The 16,802-nt window shown below is 27.1% G+C and overlaps 2 protein-coding genes and 1 pseudogene across 3 annotated transcripts; 2 read left to right on the top strand and 1 right to left on the bottom strand.

Annotated features, from left to right (window-relative positions):
* Nucleotides 1-3,682: 3,682 nt before the first annotated feature.
* Nucleotides 3,683-8,560, top strand: LOC8261811 (uncharacterized protein At5g50100, chloroplastic). Of its 2 annotated transcripts, none has more exons than XM_048376521.1 (9): nucleotides 3,683-3,886; nucleotides 6,380-6,660; nucleotides 6,887-7,026; nucleotides 7,175-7,282; nucleotides 7,410-7,466; nucleotides 7,563-7,628; nucleotides 7,737-7,797; nucleotides 7,916-7,959; nucleotides 8,329-8,560. In XM_048376521.1, the coding sequence occupies exons 2-9, from the start codon at nucleotides 6,507-6,509 to the stop codon at nucleotides 8,365-8,367; spliced, it is 669 nt and encodes a 222-aa protein (XP_048232478.1). In that variant the 5' UTR covers nucleotides 3,683-3,886; nucleotides 6,380-6,506; the 3' UTR covers nucleotides 8,368-8,560. The 2 variants fall into 2 exon arrangements, with proteins under 2 accessions (XP_048232478.1, XP_048232477.1); XM_048376520.1 differs by having other exon boundaries at nucleotides 3,685-3,886; nucleotides 6,370-6,660.
* A 126-nt stretch (nucleotides 8,561-8,686) lies between these two features.
* Nucleotides 8,687-10,384, bottom strand: LOC125370615 (annotated as a pseudogene).
* A 4,241-nt stretch (nucleotides 10,385-14,625) lies between these two features.
* Nucleotides 14,626-16,802, top strand: LOC8261810 (probable mannitol dehydrogenase). Its single transcript, XM_002534240.4, has 5 exons — nucleotides 14,626-15,176; nucleotides 15,293-15,406; nucleotides 15,499-16,012; nucleotides 16,104-16,257; nucleotides 16,364-16,802. Exons 1-5 carry the CDS (start codon nucleotides 15,085-15,087, stop codon nucleotides 16,567-16,569), a joined length of 1,080 nt encoding a protein of 359 aa, XP_002534286.1. The 5' UTR covers nucleotides 14,626-15,084; the 3' UTR covers nucleotides 16,570-16,802.

The following is a 16,802-nucleotide window of genomic DNA, read 5'->3' as shown; positions in this document are numbered from 1 at the left end:
TAATTTTCTTGCTTGTTTATTCATATTTCTGTGATTATTAACGTTATTTCTCAACACCTCCATTATCGTCCCATCATCAGTAGTGAGGATTTTCTTAACAATTACTTTAGGATTGGTTGCCTCAGCCTCAAAATGAGACATGGAGACATGGCTGCCTTTGTTTGTTTTGGTATAACGAGAAATCGCAACGGCAGTCTAATTTAAACGCATTTATGAAAGTTTAGCTCATTTTTTTATTTTTTAATTATTAACAGTTGAAATTAGACAATAAAGCTAAAATGAAATAATAAGTATAAATTTCCACACACACACATATATATATATATATATATATATATATATAATATAAACTTATTAGTATATAGTACATTGAATACTAAAATTTATATTTCTTTTCAAAAATAACCAATATTTTCTTTAACAATATTTTTTCCAATAAATGATATTTTATTTTACTTGTAATAAAACAACATGATTTTTATGGGAAATGACGTAGACTTTAAAAGCTACCATTTGGTGTTAATCACATGAGTCAAAAAATTTTAAATTTTAAAAATTAATATATATATATATATATATATATATAACCTTAATCCTAGTCTTTTTACGATTTTGATTTTCTAGTGGAATCCAACATCACTATTGTCCTAGTTCTATTTCTATAATTTGAAATGGATTAGGTCTAGATAAACTATTTTTATAATTCTATTAAACCTCAGAATAAATATCATATTATTTGTCAGGTTATTATAAAACAATACACTTTTAGAATGATATAAGAAATATGTAATGAAATTATCGTTATATTATATATTTATTATTTTATTTAATTATTAAAATTTTTAATGTAATGTAATAATAATTATGTAATATAATAAATTATTTTTAATTTGATAATAATGTTCAATACAATATAAAATCTATATAATCATAATTATTTAAAATATATAATATTATTTTTTATTAATATAATTTATAAAAAATAATATTAATATTATTTTGAAATAATTTATTTTAATATCTTATTTCTATTATAAATAAATTAAATAGTAAAATAAAAATTATAATTATATTGCATTATATATTTTTGTTATGACCAAATATGATAATGGAATAATAAACACATTGCACATAGTTAATTATATTATATTTATTATACTTTATTAAATATAAATTTATACTATTTTAATTTAATTTATCCATATCGTAGACTAATAATTAATTTACTAGACTTCCTTTTCCTTTTCATCCCAGCTAAATCCTAAGTTTGGCAGATTGGTGACTGATGAGCTGTGGAAAGTCTCTCTATGAAACAATTATTACAATCAAGTGGAGCTTTTAAGGCTCTGACATGCCCGTGCGTCGATTTAATTTTCGGATTGTTATATTGTGGATTCGTGTTTATGATTTGTTATGAAGTAAACCTACCTTCTTTTTTTTATTATTTTTTTACCATATTTCTTTTTATTTTTTTTTTATTTTCTACTATGTTATTATTATTTACTTTAATTTTATATTTTTAGTATAATTTATATTTTTTATTACGACATTAAATTTATTTTTCAGATATGCTAATAATTTTATAATATGATATATTATATATTAAAATCAAACTTTTATACATATTTAAAATTTTATTAACTTTCATATTTTCTATAAAAATATGGAATTTAATCATATTTCAATATATATTATATGTTATGTTTTAGTTCATAAAAGGTTTAATTTTAATTTTTAATATTACATAATAATATTTTAATTTTAAAATATAATAAAAATAATAAAATATTAAAATTAATAATTTTTATTTATAATTATAAATTATAAATACAAACATAGATTATGAACAAAGTTCACTAATAAAAATTATAAATTTAAATCATAAAATTACAAGTTGGTAGATAACAACAAATTCATAAATTATAAATTATAAATTTATTATAAATATATTTGAGGTTTATATATAATAATCCAAAAATTTATTAAAAAAATACAGAGTTATAGGTTACGAGGTTCATAGATTATAATTTAGAAATTTATAATTTTAAAAATATATTTATTTATTAACCGATAAATTTATTATTGACAAATAATAAACCTATACCTTATATTTAATAAAACTATTAACAATATATAATGATTTTGTTATTTATAACCATATTCAACGGTAAATCTTCAATGAACTCCTCCGTATCACCAATGAATTTACAATATATATTTAATGAATTTATAACTTATCAAATATAAATATATATAATAATAAAAATTCAATGTTATATAAAAATTCTTAAAAAAGTAATTTAAAAAAACTATTTATAAAAATATTATAATTTATAAATAAAAATATATTAATTTTATGGAAAATTAATTTTTTATTGTTTCTACTATTATCTATGATATTAAAATTATCATATTATCATCGGAATTAAATAAAGATAAAAATTCAACTATTAATGTATTTTTTCTTAGAGAAATTAATAAAATTTTAATTTGAAGAATTAAATAAATAAAAGATTTAACCATTAATGTAATTATCTAAAAGTAATAAACTTTTAATTATTTTTTGAATGCTGAAAAATAAAATAAAAATAAAAATAATATAATTCTAGTTTTAAAATTATAAATAAAATAAATAACAAAAAATTACGTACAAATAATGTATATATTGTATAAAACTATAGATAAAAAAACAAAATGTTACACACATATGGTATCAATAAAAGTCGTGTATTTTGGACGCATAAGTATGATACATTGTATCTCTAGATCAATATATAATATGCCTTAATTTTCGGCCAATAGAAAGAAAAGGAAAATGGTCCTTGGGGAGGTCAGATTGCCATGCAGATTTTTTTCGGAAACTTTTTAAAAATATCTGAAAATTAATAAAAAAAATATCATTTTTACTGCATAAATTATTTTTTAAAAATATTAAAAAACTTCCTTCTTAAAAAATACAGTGTAGTTGTTTTTTGATTATATTAATAACTAAAAAATTAAAAAATGATCAAATATTATATTTAAAAAAAACAAAAGAAAACTGTATTTTTAATATTTTCACATAGTAAAAATAAAAAAAGAAGTTTTATCCTGTAATTTTTTAATAAAAAATTAAAAAATATGGATATTTTTATAATTTTTTCTTTTTTTTTTATTGAATAAGATTGCCATATAGAGTTAGTCAACCAAAACACCCGTGACCTAGAATAATTTTAGTTTTTTATTTAGAATCTAATGGTTTTATGGATGTTTTAAATTTGCTAAGTTTATTTAACTACTTAATTTGATGATTGAAATTAAATTAACTAATCATTGTTGTTTATATATTCAGTTAATTTCTAATAAATATATTTATAATGACCATTCAATTTAATTGATTTGAGAGTAGTTTTAATATTATAATTAGAAATATATTCTGAGAATTATATATATATATATATATGTTTATTTTTTATTATTAGCATATTTAATCTTTAAAAATTCATTAATTATGCAAAATATAACTTTTTATAATGGTATTAAGGAGTAAATATAAATTACTTATGGATTTAAATGAACTAAGAAGAATGTCTTGGAGCTGAAAGGTAAAAGTATTAAATATTTAAGGATTAAACTAATTAGTTTATTGTAAAAGCCTCGTGGCAGCTTTAGAGCCACCCTTGTTTTTGTGGACAACGTGTAGCCAAGAAAGTGGGAAAAAAGAAAAAAACAAAAAGAAAAGAGAAGAAGTTCAGGAGAAAGACAAAGGCCTCAGAGAAATAAGAAAGGGAAGGCGGAGCAGAGAGAGTTATGGAAACAATTGATTGAAGAAATTACTCGCATTGATCAAAATCAATTGCTTTCAAGCTTTCAAGAAAGTTTTGAATTTGGACAATAATATTCAGAGGTAAATTTTCTTGACTTTGATTTTTGTTATTGTTTCTAAGAATTAATTGAAATCATTCTGAATTTCTTTTATTGGGATTATATATATATATTGTTAGGTTTTGATATGAACAGATCTTCATGGTCCTCTTATTTGATTCGTGTGCACATAAGTCTATTTAGAATCTTGTTCAATTTTTCTAAACTTATCTTTTATAAATTAGCTATTTTAAGAAAAGTGCTTTTTCTCTATTTTCAGATTTGGTAATTAATGTGTTGTGAATTGTGGTAAGTCGGGCATAACTGTAATTGGGGGCTCAATTTGATTATGAAACTTTTGTAGTTATATATTCATGGAGGCATATTTATGGTCTCTATGGGTATTGAATTAATTTGTAGTTATATTTCTATGTTGTATGATATGTTGCACTGAATTTACAAACAATAAAGTAAAAAAAATATTGACTATTTAAAGTAATTCACTTGCAATAATTCTACTAATAAATTATAATAATAATGAATATATGAATTAATATATCACTAAAATAAAATTAAAAGTATCTAATCTTTTCTTTTTCTCACTTTTTATTTTTAATTATTTTAAAAATTTATATTAAACTACTTGAATTCCCTTATAAATATATACATATAGTAATTCATCAATTTCTTGTAGGATTAGGAATGAATATGAAATTATGATAGGATTAGGATTGAATTAGATTAATCACTAATAAGTTCTAATATGATTAAAAATATATGAAATTAAATTAATTATATATAGAATTAGGATAAAATTAGTAATTATTAATTATTTCTAAAAATATTTTAGTCAATTTAAAATGTTTTCTTCTTTTTCCTGTTTATATATAAATAGATTGTATATATGATTTCTTTTAAACGTTTTTATAAAATAATTCCTTTTACCTATAAATCTGATTAGAAACTGAAATATTTTCTATAGAATTTGGAAATGGACAATGGTAGTTTAGACTTTAATTATGGGATAATTATTATTTGCACTCTCTCTTTTTCTATATTATACTAGTTATTATTTAATATTTAAAAATTATATATTTTTATCTTTTTATCGTGTAGTTTTATATTACAAGGTCATTTCGACGAGAATTGCCGTTAAACAATAGTTAGCTAAGTTTGATTTTATACTATTTATTTCTTGGTTTTTAGTGTAATACATAAATTGCCTCTTAAAGTTTGTTTATTACATTAGGACCCTATTATTTTTCAATAAAACTAATTATTATACCTTTCATGTAAATTCAAGACAATTAGATGACTAAATTGATAAAACAAGTTTTGGTCTTTGTTTTCAATTCATACCATTACTTTAATTTTTTTTTTGATACCAAAATATTAATTTCTGTTACGTGGACGATGAGTGGAATTTTGATATGGAGCTCCTCCCTCCACGTCATTAAATTTGATTAGATTCCCAATGGGTTTCATTGCTTGTAACATAAATTAAAATTTTAGTACTAGAAAGAAAAAATTAAAGTATTGGTATTAATTAGAAACCCAGACTAAAATTTTGGCACCAACCAAGCTATTACCCCACCAAAAATCATTAACTAATATTTTTTTACCCAAACTTTTAGTGTAATCTAATTCTAACAAAATTTAAATATTTTAAAAGTATTTACATTTAGCAAAATATTATAAATTCATATAATTTAACTTTAAATTAATAAAATAAAATAAATATTATTCTTATTATTAATTTTGTTGCAATAGAATTGTAATTTTGTAGGAAATTTAAGGATCAAATTATATATTTTTTTAGAAATTTAAGGATCAATTTTTTTTTTCAATTTAGATTTTTAATTATATCAACTTTCAAAATGCAAGGGGGAGATTTTAGAACAATAAATAAAATATACAGGGCAATTTATATATTATACAAAAAAAAAGGAGCAAATAGTATAAAACCAATTGTAATTAACCATTGTTTAAAGAAATTTCTAATTAAAGATTTTATAGTATAAAATTATAAAATAAAAAGATGAAGAAATATAATTTTTAAACATTAAAGGGTAATTAGTATAAAATGAAAAAATATATAAGATAGATATTAATTATCCTTTTAATTATGTATAAAATAATATTTTATGCCGCTAGATAAGTTGAGTATATACTGATTTGAGGGGCTTGTATGATCAATATCTTAGATATTGGGTGTTGATTAAATAAAAGAAAAGAAAAGTGATAAAAAACTGTCTATGAGAAAACATTCAGTATGCAAATGCCTTTGAGATATATTATTGGATGGTCGCTTTTTTAGAAGCATTGTCTACGCACGTATGATAGAGTTTCATGCTTAGAGTTGCTAGGAAAGAGATCTTCACCTATATTATGGCTATGATCATTAGGGTATATATATGAGTATCTCAGATTTTATTACTTATATATATACACCAAACCTTTTACTTGTTTTCCTTTATTATTTGTTTATGTTTTTACTATTTTTACTCATTCTTCTCTACCGAGTAGTATTATGCAGGATATTTAGAAATTGGATCAAATAGAAGACAGTGGATAGAGTATATGTCCTATTAGACTACACGGTCTGGAAAAGAGAAGATGGAGAATTAGATAGTTGAGCTTGTAAATAGAGGCAAAAAGAGAAAATGGCAATAAAAGGAGTTGTTACTGCCTGTAATGTTGCAAGAAGAGGAAGCTATCAATCTAGTCTATCAGTTCCTCGTTATCTCACGTTCAGATTTCATCATTCTTCTTCATATCCTCCTAAAAGATTCACATTCTATCCTACTTCTCAAACTGGTGATCAATCAGCCTCCCAATTCATCTTCTTTCGCGTGTTCTACTTTTCCTTTTCTCTTTTTATTGATTTAGTATTTCTCATGTATCTTTTGAAAGAAATTTAAATTGGATTGGTCTTAGAGGATTCTTTGATAATTAAGCAAAAAAAAAACTTTATTTTAAGGAGATTTTATTTATTATTGTAGCAACTTTATCCTGATATAAATATATATGGTTCCTTTTGCAGGAAAGTTTATGTATTCAGTTCGTGCAATACATAAGGCAATTGTGGATCCTGTTACAACCAAGAAAAAAAATGAAGAAAAATCTACTCCTTGGAAGATCAAAATGTTGTATGATGGTGATTGCCCACTCTGCATGCGTGAGGTAGCTTATTCTTATTATGATTTCTCTTGTTTCTTTACTTCCTCAATTTCTCTTCTTCTTTTTGGATGCTTAATTTTGATATGTTTATTTATGAATGTTATATGTGTAGTAAATGATTTTTCTTCCGTGTGTGCTTATACCTTATCAGGTCAATATGCTTAGAGAGAGGAATAAAAGTTATGACACCATTAAGTTTGTTGACATAAGCTCCAAGGATTATTCTCCAGAGGAGAATCAAGGCCTAGACTACACGACAGTATGTAATTAGTGTTAGATTATTTTGATTGCCAAGAACTCCTTCTCTATTGCTTTGATGCTTAGCACCAGCTCGTTATTTATACTTGGACACGATAAAAACTAATTTCTATAGTTTGTTTGTGTAGGTTATGGGAAGAATTCATGCAATACTTTCTGATGGAACTATAGTCACAGATGTTGAAGTATGTCTCTACTTCTAATATCTCTCAAGCCCTTGATATTAGGTTAGTAGTTATTTTTTCTTATGCCTTTCTTAATATTTGTACAAACTTTTGCAGGCATTTAGAAGGTTATATGAACAAGTTGGCCTTGGGTGGGTTTATGCCATTACTAAATATGAACCTGTAAGTATTAAATCATAGGTCTAAATATGTGTTGCAACCCCTTATGAACTTATGTTTTTATCCTCTTATTCATGTTTTAGTAATACCACAAGATCATTCTATTTTCAGATTGGATCAATAGCTGATGTTGTGTACAGTTTTTGGGCTAAATATCGGCTTCAAATCACGGGTTAGTAGATTACATTTTGTTTTCTGAATTGAGTTTTGGCTATTAGAAGATCTCTCTTTTCTTTAATATAGTACTTCCATTTATTAATTGCATTGCTTGTTTTTGCTTTGATTTTTAGGCCGCCCACCTTTAGAAGAAATTTTGGTAGCAAGAAAAAAGAAGGTAAGCAAATCAATCAGATAGATTTTCTTATTTTTGCTATCGAGGGACTATAAATTTTTCACTTTTGACAGGAACTTGTTACTAACCTTTGTTCAATGATTAAACAGAGAACTATAATAACAAACATGCTTTAAGATGATAAAATTGACTTTTAGTATCAATATAAGATGGTGGTAAAATTGGTTCTCACATCACTCTTGAGATGGCGGTAACATTCACAATCATATCAGATATTGCAGTGAAATAGTAGAAATATTGCACAAACCTGAATTTCGATGAAATTTGCTCAAATGAGGAAATGCACATATGTGCTAATTATTATGAGATGTTTGGTTTTGATTTGTGCATGGCCTTACGTTATCCTTGCAGGGTGAAGTCTGTAATGATAATAATACTTGTAAGATGTGAATTCTCCTAAAAAATCAGCGCTTGGAAAATTGAAAGAAAGAGATGTATCTTCCCTCGTTGCACTGAAGAATAGTCGATAATCTTTTCCACATGTTTATGATGTTATTTGCTATCTCAAACGAATTCAAATGTAGATTTTGAAGTCTTGTATATCATTCTTATGTCTATGATCATAAAAAAGATTTAGTAAAAATTATAATATGCTTTAGAATTGCTTTATTCACTTATGAATAACTTTGTTAATAATGTATAATTTCTAATAAAATTCACCATACAAATGATTTATATTTTTATTTGATTCATCAAGGCATACTATCAATTATGCTTTCTTCCCCTTCAACAACTTCTTTATAAATTAATTAATATTTATATCTAAGCTCCCACCTACACTAACAACTCTATTGGTAAGATCTCTCAATTTAGAGGCATTGCTATGAATTTCTTGACTTCTCTCTCCCACCTTTATTTTCCTTGAACATTTCTCAAGCTCATGTCTTATTACAATATTATCTTTTCCTTCTTAGCTTTTATTTCCACCTTCCACACCTCCTCTACTAACTTAGCATTGGTCGGCTGGTCGTTCCACTGAGTCAAACCTATCATTGATACCCTTAAGCTTATCCTCTCCAATGTTGAATTCCATCGGCAGTGCGTAATAAGGCAACCCACAGCTTGATGAGATAGCACTTTTATTTAGTGGAACCATGACACAACAAGTCCTACCTCAGTAATTGAGTTTAAAAATTCAGGGGGTACCTTATTTTCTGATTCTTTCATAGCCCATAGGAAAGGCCTATTGCTTGTCTTTAGACCCATTGCCCTTTCTTCAACTTGTTTAGCTAAAATATCTACCATGCTTCCAAAAGATACATATATCATTGGTTTTGGCAACTTTGTGCCTAGCTATCTCAAACACCCATCACTTGTTGGTTTCTAAAGATTGGAACCATAAGATGTATCTCCATCAATTTATTGTTCTAGGTATGTTGATGGCACCATGGAACCTACTATTATCAATTGCCATAGTCCCCTCATAGCTTTTAATAGCTTTTTAACATCAAAATTGTAGAATTTATTAGAACTTCAATTATGTGGTTTATGTAGTAAATAAATATAACTTTTCTATTCATTAGTTTTTCTTTTCTCATAAGAAGATTATAAAATTAGCAGAATAAATTCTAAATAGATCATCCATAGATTGTAATTCAAATTTGTTGGTCCTTTCATATTTGCACATTTACTAAGGTCAAGTCAACAATTGCATGATCTCTCATGTTTAAGTTGAACATGATAAGTCATGTTTGTACAATCTTGACTATTAATTTAATTTTCTATCCAATAAATAGCTGTTCTTTTTTTTTAAAAAAAAATTTATATTTAAAATTTTTAATAAAATCTCAATTGTTTAATTCTAAATCAAAGATGTAAATTACAAATATTATCTATCATATTTAACTTAAACATGAGAAGATCTTAATGCTGGATACAATTCTCACCGTGCAAGAGCTAAATTAATAAAATTTAAAGTAGTACATACAATTGTAAATGTTAGCCATATTCCAAAGATTATATGATTTTTTGGCCCTATTAATTGTTGAAACTGCCAAAATAGAGTAAAAATTGTCTCAATCTCCAGATCTTCAAAGGAGTTATAGAATACCTAATCAGTTTTGTCTAAACTCTGAAACCTCTCCAAGATTGTTGCCAGATAAGCACACTGACTTGTAGACCATTCTAGAAAACTTGGAAGATCATTGATACCTAGTAGAGGAAGGCTAGGGCAAAGACACATGCTCAGTTTCTTGCTTTAAAGGAAGAGTTGAGACACCCTTCTCGATTTAGCAATACATGGAGTAAAAATAATCTGATTTAGTAAATATCACAATAATATAAATTTTCTACTGTCTACCTATATCAAGAGCACAAGTCAACAAAGAACCATAGACAATTTAACTAACAGGGATCCAGAATTCTTGAACTTCAAGATAAGCTCAGTTAGAGTTCTTAAACCAACATATTTAAAGAGGAAATTTCACCATTTACCCATTTCTTAAAAATAATTATAAGAATATCTCTATTTTTTTATTTTTTTTAGAAAATACCCCATGCTATTTTCAGAATTATCCACACTTCACATTCTTCATCTTTTCTATTTTTGTAAAATTAGTTTCGGATATTCTAAAAATACCTAATGTATACCATATTTTAATAAAGATATACCAGTTGTTGTTAAACATATTGATTGAATTTCGTTTCATTTTAAGAAGTTTCAGATACCCAAAAAGATACTATGATTTAGCAAACATATATCTTTTGCCATTCAATTCTTTTTTGAGTTTGTATTTTGTTTCATTTGGAAAAGGTTGAGGTACTTAACGTATACTTAATGTATACTACTTTTTGTTAATATGTACATATGATGGTCTTTAAGTGGTCGCTAAAGGCCAACAACGACCACTTGGCTACAACTTATAGTGGTAGCTAAAATGTTGGTCGCAAAATGAAATATCGACAAAAAATTAATGTGGTTGCTAAGATAACAATCACATTAGTAGTCTCTAAATAACAACCACATTTTATGGTTGCTATTTGTCTCATTATAGTTGCTAATTGAAAATAATCGGAGATGAAGGAAGACAAAATAAAGACCACTTAGCAACCATATTTATGTGGTAGCTAAAATTAGAGACCATCATATATGGTAGCTAAATTTATCTCTGATTTTATTTTAGATTTGTTGCTAATATTTTATTATAATTTATATAATTTTTTAACTATTATTTACATTTATTTTATAATTAATATTATAAATAATTCTTATTCTAAAAATTAAATTTTAAAATTAAATTTAAGAAATAAAATTAATAAACAAATAAAATTATTCTACTAAAAGAAAAAAATAATATACAATTAAATCCAAATCAAATATACATAATTGTAATATTATACATCTATAATCAAATGAAAATTTCACTTTTCTTCAATCAAGAAGAGGCAAAAGCCTATGAGACAGACTACACAATAGTCACAAATTTAGAAAAAGAAACACCGAGCTTATACTGCATGAGAACGTCCTTCAAATCATCTGGAGGTTGATCAAGATAATGGCATCCCAAAGGCAAACTGAAACTCATAGCAACAGGACAATCTGCATTCCTATTAGCCTCTTTATAAATATGCTTACTTGGACAAACCAGTTCTTACTTGGACAGACAAATTCTATTTTTGCATTCTTCGAATCTCAGCATTTATTGAGAGATACTGAAGAGAAGAATCAAAATTAGCCAATAGATAAGCTAGAACCTTATTATCCACTTCCAAGAGCACCTGCATATGCTCTCTATTCCAAGCCATTCTCAAACAGTAGATAACATCCTAAGCCTCTGCAACAAATACACTGCAAATTCCAATCTTGGCACTGGAACCTGAACACCAAATACTATTAAAATTCCTAATTAAGCCACCAGCTCAAGCTCGACCAAAAGACCTCATCACACTATCCGTATTAATTTTTACCCAATTGGAAGGAGGTAAGGTCCATGAAATCATGAGCTCAAGATTTTTTTTATTTTTGTAAACTATAAAATGAATTTAAAGTGAATAAAAAGAAGAGATTACCAACCACCTATGTAAAAGTATTGTACATTACTATGTATTTTCTAATACTACTCTTCTCTTCTCTGTAAAACACACATATAACCATATATATACAAATTAAATGCTTACAGCATCATCTTCTAAAACAAAATTCCTTATTTGGTCAAATACTACCTCTATTCCTTCCATCCCACTCATAAGCCTAAAAGAATAGAGACATCCATAAAAGAATAACAAAACCAATCCCTACATCATGATTAAGAAAATAATAATAATCATAAGATGACAGTAGTAGATGTTAAAAACACTCAAGCATGAAACTACCTAATCTTCGGTTAATTCTCAAAATTAAATAGAGGAAGATGAAGGAGATAAAGTTCACCAATATAATTACTAAAAATATATTAAATATATTACAAATAAATAATAACACAAAGTGTAACCATTATGCAACATGACATACTTCACTAAATGAATAACTCGTCTATTTTTTTCTCCTCAAACAAAAATACACATAAATACAAAGAAGTCAATTGACCTATAGGATCAGAAACATGTTGACAATTGACTAACTGCGTTAGTTTAAATTCTTATTAAGTTGGGCTTAAGTATACTACATTTAACCTTATAATCTAATCCATACAATATTTTTTAGAAATAATATTTACAGCAATTATTTTAAAACACTAAAGAAAAAAATAATTTATATCAAATAAGTTAAAAAGAAAAATAAAGAAGTAAACGAGAGAATAAATTCATATACCTTTCTGTATTTATTTAGCAATGATTTCTAAGACCACTCAACACCCAAGTTCTTGCTCATTATCTCAAAAGATACTCTAATCATATCACTATCATTCCTAAGAGAAACTGCCAAATTCCAAGAATTCTTCCTCAGATCATATACCCAGTTTCTTGAATAAGCATAAGTTCAATTTAACTACTTCTCTAATACATTTATATTGTTCATAAACTGAAACCGCACATCTTGCACACAACCTAGAAACTTAAAAAAGTAAAAGCTTTAACCTAGAAAATTGTAAAAATTGAAAAATTTAACCCAACCTAAACGTTCTCAAAGATAAGAACATTAAACCACAAATTATAAAAGATGAAAACTTTACTATTGAGTTACTAATTAGAAGTGAAAAGATATAAGTTATATGTAAATGGAGTTTAGTAAGGACTTAATTGTGGGCATCGTAGTGTACTATGAATGAGCCATGTTTCTCCAAGGAAAGAGAAAAATCATTAACATCAAAAGTGGAAAAGTTTTCACTAAAGGCTACATTACTAACAATTGCTCGAAGATTGAGATCTCCGACATTGGTATACCAGTTCTTCAGACTTTAGAACTTCTTGAAAAGTGAGCAAGCCCATTTGAAGAAAAAAGAAAGAAGATGATGATGACTGCTCTAAACAATTGATGAATTTTAAGAAGAAGATAATTGAAGCTTCAGTGAAGACTTGAGAATATAGAAATAGGGCAGCTATGTGAAAAAAAATGGCTTTAAGATGGAGATAAGATTAGAGCTTGCAAATTATAAAGAAGAGTTTTAGTTCTTTATGTTTTGCCTATGAATTTGACTATGAAATGTGCTAAACTTTCAATCCAAAATGCAAAGTTTTTATACCTCTTTCCATTTCATTACTTTTCATTCTATATACTAACTAATTAAATTACTTTTTCATTTTGCATATTAAGTAATTAAATGAGATTGTAGCATTTGATTAGTATTGGAAAAAATAAAATAATTTATGTAATTTCTTTTTTTAAAAAAGATACATCTAATTATACTTTTGTTTTAAATTTATATATAAATATATTAAATAATAAATATTATAATAAAAAATAAATAAATTAAATAATATATTTAAATTAAAATACTATATTTAAATATTTTTTATAAAATAATATTTGTATAAATTATATTATTTTCTATTTTTTATTATTAAATCAATTTTTATTATTATATTTTATATTTATTTAATTTTATTATTATTTGTGATATAATTCCGATAATTAAAATAGAGACCACATCTTTGGGCTCTAATCTAAAGATCACAAGGCCAGTCTTTCAGTAGTAGTTAAGACACTATAAATAACTGACAATCAAATTAGCGACCACATCATATAAATGGTCTCACAATGATTGTTATTTTTTTCGTCAAATTTTGACGCCACAATTAGTGACTATTTAGAAATCACTATAAATGGTTGCTATTTGGTCAAAATGTGATAGTAAATTTAAAAAAAGGTTAGTTTGATTTTCAAGTAGAAATAAAATAGTAGCTGAATGGTTATTTAGCTACTACATTGCTGTGGTAGCTATAAGTGGTCTCCAAATGGTTGATTTTTTAGTAAAACTAAATATCCCAAAGTAAATTATGTGATTGATGACCACTCACACTCAAACCAATATACAGTACAAAGATCAGATTATATAATTATAAGGTCCACACAGGTTAGTGCATTCAATCAGGCGAGTTACTTTTCACAGTAGTCTTTGTCTCCCCCGTACCCTATACTTATCTCTTCTAATTAATTATATTGGCACCTTCTCCCTCATCCTTTGATACCCACAACCACAAAAATTAGAGCTAAGAATTGACCTTTTCCTACTTTTGTTATGTTTTGTTTTGTTTATTTTATATTTTTTCTTCCTCTTCAAGTTTGTGAATTGTATTGCAATTAATTAGTCACGTAAATCAGGCCACTCAGGAAATCATCTGCTCCACAAATTGATTAGAGATTTATACAGAAGGCCAAAATTAAGGTGTTTTTAATAATGAAGGAAGAAAATATGCTGATGTGAATTAAAAATGTCTCTGATTAGTCAAAACGGCTGATTCCATGGACTTATGCAGCCACTTCCATTTTGATTACCAAGTGCGTAAGAGCCACAAGAAGAATCAGCTAATACGTCATCTGCGTAGCCGATGCCAAGAAACTTCCCATGTTCAGCTATCACTAGATATACATAGGACTCATGCCCTTATGCCAAGCCATTACCAAAGATTAAAGATTCACTGCTACTCTTTTTTTCCAATCTCTTCCAACATATTTTTATTGTAAGTGTACGAATTGCCATCTTAATTAACTCAGGAAAAGAGAAAAAAATGGTGCCAGAGGAAGAGCATCCAAGACAGGCCTTTGGATGGGCAGCAAGGGACCAGTCTGGCGTCCTCTCTCCCTTGAAATTTTCAAGAAGGTTTTTCTATCTTTCCTAAAGCTTTTCCTTTGCATATTTACATCTGTGTTTCTTTTTTTCTTTTCTTTTCCAAGTTAATATTTGTTTTCACCATTTCAACTGTGTCCGTTTTGTAGGGAAACAGGAGAGAAAGATGTGTCTTTTAGAGTGATGTATTGCGGGATGTGTCACTCTGATCTTCACATGGTCAAGAATGAATGGGGCATTTCTGCTTACCCTCTTGTCCCTGGGTATACACTACGTCATCTTTCTACTCTACTAATCAATTTATTACTCCAACATTAATATTATTACTCACGATGCATAATTTTATCGACTACAGGCATGAAATTGTGGGAGTGGTGACAGAAGTAGGAAGCAAAGTAGAAAAATTCAAAGTTGGAGAGAAAGTGGGTGTTGGCTGCATGGTTGGATCATGCCGATCCTGCGATAATTGTACCAATGATCTTGAGAATTACTGTCCCGAAATAATACTAACTTATGGTGCCAAGTACTATGACGGAACCACCACTTATGGAGGATATTCAGACATCATGGTTGCCAATGAGCACTTCGTTGTTCGTATTCCGGACAACCTTCCTCTTGATGCTACTGCACCTCTACTCTGTGCTGGGATAACAGTGTATAGTCCCTTGAAATATTATGGACTAGACAAACCTGGTACGCAGCTGGCTGTGGTTGGCCTTGGTGGGCTTGGTCACATGGCAGTGAAATTTGCAAAAGCAATGGGGGCTAAGGTGACAGTCATTAGTACTTCCCCTAACAAAAAACAGGAGGCTATTGAGCGTCTTGGTGCAGACTCATTTTTGGTCACCCGTGACCAGGATCAGATGAAGGTATTTAATTAAACATTGCCGAGTACTTGCGAGTCCAAATTATTGATTCAAGTGCTATTTGTGCTTAATTAATTTTTCTGGTCGAATACAGGGTGCAATGGGCACAATGGATGGAATTATTGATACAGTGTCCGCAATGCACCTCCTTTTGCCATTGATTGGTCTACTCAAGTCTCATGGAAAGTTGGTTTTGGTTGGTGCTCCAGAGAAGCCTCTTGAGCTACCAGCCTTTCCATTGCTCGCGGGTACGCATTTGTCAATACAAAAGTAAATCAATTCGCTTGGTGACAAATTGAACTCTTAAATAAATTTTATGGCTAATCAATTGATGCTGCAATTGTGGATAAACAGGAAGGAAGATGGTAGGTGGAAGTGGCATTGGAGGGATGAAGGAAACTCAAGAAATGCTTGATTTTGCAGCCAAACACAGCATAACAGCAGATATTGAAGTTATTCCAGTTGATTATGTGAACACTGCCATGGAGCGGATGTTGAAGGCAGATGTTAGATATCGATTTGTCATTGATATTGGCAACACTTTGAAGTCTGGCCATTGAACTTTAAATACTTCCACATGATTGGCAATATAAAGGAGAGGGGATTTCTATGCTTCACTTTATGTTATTAAGATATGGTTAAATTATTAAGATATTGTTAAGCTATTGAATTTTGTATTTGAAAGAAAATAAGGGTCATTACCTAATTCTCATATTTGTTAAAAGAATTTCTTTTGTAATTCCTTATATAAGGATTTTGATTCTTCGTAATATTTTATTTTGCAGTTCTTACA

The sequence above is a fragment of the Ricinus communis genome, chromosome 7, assembly GCF_019578655.1.
Source record: "Ricinus communis isolate WT05 ecotype wild-type chromosome 7, ASM1957865v1, whole genome shotgun sequence".
Taxonomy (NCBI): Eukaryota; Viridiplantae; Streptophyta; class Magnoliopsida; order Malpighiales; family Euphorbiaceae; genus Ricinus; species Ricinus communis.
Note: the sequence above shows the minus strand (reverse complement) of the source record. Positions and strands in the feature narration are given on the sequence as shown.

What these genes read in the sequence shown, in the direction of transcription:
- LOC8261811 (XM_048376521.1), top strand. Translation starts at nt 6,507, where the DNA reads ATGGCAATAAAAGGAGTTGTTACTGCCTGTAATGTTGCAAGAAGAGGA. An exon ending in AAGGCCTAGACTACACGACA is followed by an intron (nt 7,283 to 7,409) that starts GTATGTAATTAG and finishes TTGTTTGTGTAG; the next exon opens with GTTATGGGAAGAATTCATGC. An exon ending in CCATTACTAAATATGAACCT is followed by an intron (nt 7,629 to 7,736) that starts GTAAGTATTAAA and finishes TTCTATTTTCAG; the next exon opens with ATTGGATCAATAGCTGATGT.
- LOC8261810 (XM_002534240.4), top strand. Translation starts at nt 15,085, where the DNA reads ATGGTGCCAGAGGAAGAGCATCCAAGACAGGCCTTTGGATGGGCAGCA. An exon ending in CCCTTGAAATTTTCAAGAAG is followed by an intron (nt 15,177 to 15,292) that starts GTTTTTCTATCT and finishes TCCGTTTTGTAG; the next exon opens with GGAAACAGGAGAGAAAGATG. An exon ending in GTGACCAGGATCAGATGAAG is followed by an intron (nt 16,013 to 16,103) that starts GTATTTAATTAA and finishes GGTCGAATACAG; the next exon opens with GGTGCAATGGGCACAATGGA.